Source organism: Tiliqua scincoides, chromosome 10, assembly GCF_035046505.1.
Source record: "Tiliqua scincoides isolate rTilSci1 chromosome 10, rTilSci1.hap2, whole genome shotgun sequence".
NCBI lineage: Eukaryota > Metazoa > Chordata > Lepidosauria > Squamata > Scincidae > Tiliqua > Tiliqua scincoides.
Window position 1 is genome coordinate 22991129 of NC_089830.1, and position 6979 is coordinate 22998107.

The window sequence follows — 6979 nt, forward strand, 5'->3', positions numbered from 1 at the left end:
TTTTTGCATCGCAATATCAAAAAGTCAATAAGAAATGTTCAAACTTTATAACTACTTACCAGGTATAAATTGAGAGTCCACTGGATTAAAACGTAAGTTTAATGTTCATGGGGGGTAAATATATTGAATAATGCAAATGCTGCTTAAATATTGCACCTCTCAAATTTCTGAAGTTTATCATATGTGGCTCTTGCGTTAAGCAAGTCTGGCCACCCCTAATATAGAATATAAAGTAGTCAACCATTTGGATCCCTCTGCCCTGAGCCTGAATGACAGCTTAGGCCCATGTGTGCTTATTCACAACTAAATCATAACATTGAATGAGACAAACTTCCTAAAAGGTGCTTCTAAAGCTACACCATGAACCATTGATTCTCCCTGTAGCCTTTGGCTAATGTGCCAGTCTTGGAAGGGGCTTGAACTGTTTGTCACAAACATTTTTCAGAAGTCTGCTCTCCAGCATTTCAAAAGAGGGCCTGCCCTCCAACCCTTAGTGGATATTTTCTGCTCAAGGAAGTGGTGTTGAGCAAGGACGTTGCCTCACTCTGTGAAATCTGGCCCTGCTCCTTCTCACTATCGCCACACTCTATGACTTCCCCAAGAGGCAATGCAGATTCTTTGTGATTGGTGCAACTTCCAAGGAATCGACAAACCACAAAGACAGGGGTCCCAATCCAGCCATGGTGAGCTTGATCAATCACTTTCAATGGGATTTCAGTATCACCGTATTGGCGCTGTCTCTATGCCATCACGAAATGCACAGCGGAGGAGGGGGAACCACACAGAGCAGCCCTAGCTGACCTCCATGTGTTCAGCAGAGTGTCTGAACAGCGTCTAAACCAGTGCTTTTGAAACTGTGGGTCGAGATCCGCTAGGTGGGTTGCAAGCCAATTTCAGGTGGGTCCCCATTCATTTCTATGTGTATTTTATTTTTAATATATCAGACTTGATGCTGCCATGTAACTGCATTTGGGAAAATGCTACCGGTCTGTCCTTTTAATCGGCTACTATGTATATGCTCTCAACAATGATAGTCAATGGGTTTACTCCTGGATAAGCATGGATTGAATTGCAACCTTTGGGATGTTTGGGGAATTTTTTTTAAAACAGATTAGCAACTTCTTGGGAGGGTTAGAAGGGTTCTTCTTGACTTAATTTCTTTATTTTAAATAAATTTTTTAACTTATTGTAAATTTTTAATTTACTCACAAAATGAATTAATTTGATTTTTTTTCATATGGGGGTGTTAAAAATTCTCCTGCTTGATGATGTCACTTCACTTCCAGGTTAATGACATCACTGCTGGTGGGTTATCCTAAAAAGTGGGCCCTGGTACTAAAATGTTTGAGAACCACTGGTCTGAGCGCATGCAAGTGTACAGCAAGTCCTCACTGAAAATGGTTTCGTTCAACATTGTTTTGTTTTAAAGTTGGTTTGGCCTATGAGTCCTCCGCAGCTGCACAATGTAGGGCTACAGGAAGCCACTTCTGGGTCGCACAGGGCCTGCAACCCACTTCCTTGGCCTGTTCGCACCTCAGAGGGCCATGTAGTATCTGCAAAGCATTCTGGGTGTGACAATGCTTTGCTCAGCAAACCCACCACTTGAGTGTTATTGAGCCTGAGTATGGTAAAATTGGTTTCATTATACGTTGGTTTGCTTTAAGTTGCTGTTCCCAAGAACCTACTGACAACTTTAAGTGAAGCCTTGCTGTATAAGCACATACTTTTATCCCTACTTGCCTAGTTCCTTGCTGTCAGTAGCTCTGTGATACATTTTGGAGGGCAAGAACTCATCAGGACACCCTCATCAACATGTCCATCTAAGCCAGCATTTCTCAACCAGTGGTACTTGAGGTGGTGTCTGCTGGTACTCACAGGACCCCTGGACACTTGCCACCTGGCAGCAAGACCCGGTATGCGATGCAACAAACAGTGGTAAGAGGCTCGGCGGGCAGAGCTCCATAGCATGCTTTTCCACACTCAAAAAAGCTCTCCCGCCCACTCTGAGCCTCTTACTGGTGTTGCATCTGGCCACCCAACCCAGAAGTGATTGGCGATGTTGTCATCGCCAGTTACTTCTGGTGGTACTTTGAATAGGTGAACCATGTGAAGTGGTACAGCAGAGGACAAACCTTGAGAAATGCAGATCTAAGTCTATTCAAGAGCAACAAACTCAATTTTGAATGCCTCTTATTACAGCACAATGCTTCTGTTCAATGGAACTTACTCCCAGGAACACGTATATAGGACTGCAGCCTTAGAATGCTTTTTTTTTTTTTCCTCTTAGCACTTTTTCCTATGTTGAAAACTATTACACCTCATATAGAGTTTTAGTCCATTTCTTTCCAAACCCTTGCAGTTGTTTAAAACAGGAATTTAAACACGGAATTTAGAAAAGGCCATAAGAACATAAGAACATAAGAACAGCTCCGCTGGATCAGGCCATAGGCCCATCTAGTCCAGCTTCCTGTATCTCACCAAATGCCCCAAGGAGCACACCAGATAACAAGAGACCTGCATCCTGGTGCCCTCCCTTGCATCTGGCATTCTGACATAACCCATTTCTAAAATCAGGAGGTTGCGCATACACATCATGGCTTGTACCCCGTAATGGATTTTTCCTCCAGAAACTTGTCCAATCCTCTTTTAAAGGCATCCAGGCCAGTCACCATCACCACATCCTGTGGCAAAGAGTTCCACAGACCAACCACATGCTGGGTAAAGAAATATTTTCTCTTATCTGTTCTAACTCTTCCAACACTCAGTTTTAGTGGATGTCCCCTGGTTCTGGTGTTATGTGAGAGTGTAAAGAGCATCTCCCTATCCACTCTGTCCATCCCCTGCATAATTTTGTATGTCTCAATCATGTCCCCCCTCAGGCGCCTCTTTTCCAGGCTGAAGAGGCCCAAACGCCGTAGCCTTTCCTCATAAGGAAGGTGAGGCCTCATCCATGAGGCAGACTGAGACTGTTGCCTCAGGCTAAGGATTGGCGGGGGGGGGTGCTCACCTCTTGTCTGCCGACTCATTTCTATCATTCCTCCTCCCCCACCACTCCCTGAATTGAAAAAGGAAGGGGGGGAGAGAAAGAGCATTCGCACTCATAACTTTTATCTGTACTTCCTCTTTTGCTCTAAGTCAGTGTTCTTCAACCTTCGGGTCAGGATCCCAGTGGGGTTCTGAAGCCTCGGTTGTGGGATTGTGGCATCTTATGGGAACAAAATAGGTTGAAGACCACTGGACTAGAGCACCACCAGGTAAAGCGGGAGGCATCTGGTGTACTTCTTCGGGTACCAGGAGATTGTATCCCAGTCCAGTTCAGGTTCTTAGCAGTTCTGCTAAAATAGCTTTCACTGGGGCCAGGCTTCATGGTAACATTTCTGTCCTCTCTAACAATATTTGGTTACAGTGCTGGGAGGGCATTAACAGGGGCAGGGAGTGGGTGGTGACAGGGCAGGGAGTGGCTAGGTGGGGTCCCAGGTGAGGGTGGGATTGACAGTGGGTTCCCGGTCTCATACATTATATTTATTTATTGAGGTCATGGCAGGAAAAAGTTGAAGACCAATGCTCTAAGCCACCCCTCTCACGCCTCCTCCAACTTTCAAACCACTACACCAAACTACTACACTTTGTGTTTTGAAAGGATGGGAAGAAATCAACCCATTTAGCATCTGCTAACCACCCTGAGCGCATGACATGAAGGCTAAAGGATGCTTAAGGAGAGAGCGTTAAAATCTTGGCAATGTGCTTCTCCCCTGGGGAAAAAAGGAGGCGGTGAGCCAACCAACACAGCTGGATGCAACTGATAATCTAGGGTTTGCCAGTTTGGCTTATAGGGTCGACTTGGGCAAGTCCCTGGGCTGGTTTAGATGCTACTTTCAAGTTTGAATTGGCCCCATGCATTACATTATGTGCATGCTCATGGCATGCGCATGTTTCTCTCTTGCCCAGCTTTTTATCTGAACCACTTCCATAGGTTTTGCAGTGCATGTCACCCCATGTGATAAGGGAGCTTAACAAGGGAGGTGGGATGAATGGAGCAGTCAGGACATACTCAAGCCATAACTACACAAGTAATTTAACACGCAGACCTCGTTTGGACTTGAAAGAGGCATCCAAATGCCCCCCTTCTGTTCCTAACCTACCTCGCAAGGTCATCGTAAGGTCTCATGAGAGCAGACCTATAGAATTCTTGGTGTGTGAAAAGGGCAATAGAAATTAGGATAGTCAACATATAAACTGCAGCAGTTTCTAATACAGCCTAAAAAAGTTAAAATAACCACAGGCATCAAGAGATCCAGATATTTACTCAACTGACTACAAAAACAGAGCTGTACAAAATACACTTTTTTAAAAAAGATTTTCAAACCAAAAGTTTTGGATGTCTGCACACCATTGGTGAACACCCTCTTGTGGATAGTTTCCTGTTAGTAGTGAACATTCCATGACATCACAGCCCCTCAACCAATTGTTCAGAGACAAGCAGGCAGGCAATTTTTTAGTGATTTTGTTCATGGGATTTTTAGGTGTGCTCCCCTTAGGTGGCTTCTCCTTTCTTTTCCAGCGTTTCTTTCCCAGCCAGTAGGTGCATGGAAATCAGGCTGAGAAATGTAAGCCAATTGGTTGCTAGAATGTTCCTTCCATTTTGCTTGGTAACTGGCATATCCTCAGACTTCCTTTGTCTCATTCAGTGGGGTGGGATGAAGTCACTTTGAGAAAACGGTATCCAAAAATGGATTAATATAAGTCCTGTACGATCACCAGGGTGATCCCTTCACCACCACGTAACTGCCTCCTGGTACATCGAGATACGCTTGCTGGTCTTACTTCACTCTGACTTCTGAATACTCTACAGAGTCCTCACTCGGAGTGGGAGTCGCTCTGTTTTTCAAGTTGAACTCCAGAGCTGCATAATGTAATTCCCCTGGTTCCTCTGCGCTCAGCCGGGGAGGTCTGGGGGTAAAGCTGGGTCCAGAGTTCATCTCTCTAGCAGTTGCTTTGGGCTGGCCGACCTGGGGAGTTCTTGGATTCTGAAAGGGGGAAAAATGCAATGAGAAAAACTGTACTTCTCTTCCACCGCACCATTTTTCAAGTGGCAAATTCACTGTGAGATCATGTTTAAACCATTTCTGCCCAACAATGCATATACACAACAGGGATCAGATGCATACACCTGTGGGTCAGGCAAAAATGGCTTAAAGCAGAATCTTTGAACTCAGTGCCTCACTGATGTGCGAAGATAGTATAGCCATCCTATAGGTTTGGACACATAAGGTCGCTGTTGCAAGATCTGGGCTGCTAGACTTGAATCAGTGTTTCTTGCAAACACAGCTTTTCCAAAATTAACTGAGATAAGCTCTGCGAGAGATAAGCTTTGCAAGAGGTCAGTTGCTGCCAATAATGTTGGGGAAAAGGTTTTTAATCGACCAGTTGGCTTTACATACTTGCTTTTGACAATTCTTACTGAATGGGACCACATAAATGTAAAGATTAAAAATGGTTGGCCCAGATGTTACTGGCTTACTTACTGATGTTACATGGTCATAATCAGAGTGGTGCAAGAACATTGTTTTCCCCACTCTTTCAATGCAGATTTCTAACATGAATACTGATTTGGACTGCAGAACTGGAAGCTGAAAGCTAAGCCAGTTTAAGTAGTCTGGAATTAGCTTGTGTGTTTGCTCAGTGTACAAGGAAGGGCTATCCCCAGACCTCCCAGCCTCTGAGACAGCACACCAAATACCACCCCATTTTACACAGCGCTTTGCCGCACCAAATATTGTCTCTTCCTCAGGTGCACATGAGTTCTTTGTCCTACTGGATCAGGCCCAGGGTCCATGTAGTCCAGCTTCCTGTAACTCACAGTGGCCCACTAGATACCTCAGGAAGCACACAACACAACAAGACACCTGCATCCTGGTGCCCTCACTTGCACCTGGCCTTCTGAAGTAGCCTACTTCTACGAGAACCAGGAAGTAGCACGTATCCATCACGGTTTGTAACCTGTGATGGAATTTTCATTCATCAATCTGTTCAACCTCCTTTGAAAGACATCCAAGCCAAATGCCATCACCACATCCTGTGGCAAGGAGTTCCATAGATTAATCACACATTTACAGATTAATTACAACGCTTACAGCTAGGAAAACATTGCCATATATCAGGCTTGGGTTCTTGGTACTCGGCTGCTCTACATTCACAGTACCCCTGGGCTCCGGAACGCCTGCTTTGGTTGATACTTTCTTCTTCTTATAAAACCTAAAACCCAATTGAATAAAACAGTGTAAAGCTTGCATGCTTTTTAAAAAATTATTAGTTGAAATTCTAGCCTGCGCTTCCTCCAGGGAGCTCAGGGCAACATATATAATTCTCCCCCCCCCAACAATTTATCTCCACAACAACCTTGTGAGGTAGGTTAGGCTAAGATAGTAACTAAGATATTAACTAGTGAATTTCATGGTTGAGAAAGGTCTGGAATCTGGACCACCCAACTCCAGTGGACACTCCACTCCAGATCAGCGAGTGTCCACATTGCAGCAACAGGTAGAGAGTTGGAGGTGCAATCACAGAAAGAACAGAAGAGTGGTAGGCTAGAGTGTCTCTGGCATTCTAGCCCACCACTCTTTTCTCCTGCTCCATTCCCTTGTGGTATGATTAATGAGAGTTCAGGCAGTCTGTAACGCCAGGGTCCTGCTCCTCTTGGATACTTGCCTGAGATAGCTCAGGGAAGGGACTGAAAGAGGAAGTGTGGAGGGGAGGGAAATAGTGGAGTACAACATTGATGATGGATAGCATATGGGTATCAGCATATGAATGGGCCTGCCCCAGCCAGAGACGACTGTTATGGCTGGGGTAACAATAAGTAAGTGATTGTTGGGAACCCTAGTGAAGGTGGTGGGGTGGTTCCAGGCAAAGGCACATCTGGACAGCAAAGGGAAAGCAACTCACCTGAACAGGAAGAAGCCTATTAGACAGAGACAGG

General features: G+C 45.0%; 1 protein-coding gene across 1 annotated transcript in view; it reads right to left on the reverse strand.

Annotated features, from left to right (window-relative positions):
- Positions 1-4155, reverse strand: part of LOC136661023 (sialic acid-binding Ig-like lectin 14) — a 35209-nt gene extending 31054 nt beyond the window's left edge. Inside the window, exon 1 of the mRNA XM_066638044.1 lies at positions 4143-4155. Within this exon, the coding sequence (XP_066494141.1) occupies positions 4143-4155 (13 nt within the window). The remainder of the gene's footprint in view (positions 1-4142) is intronic.
- Between the last annotated feature and the right edge of the window lie 2824 nt (positions 4156-6979).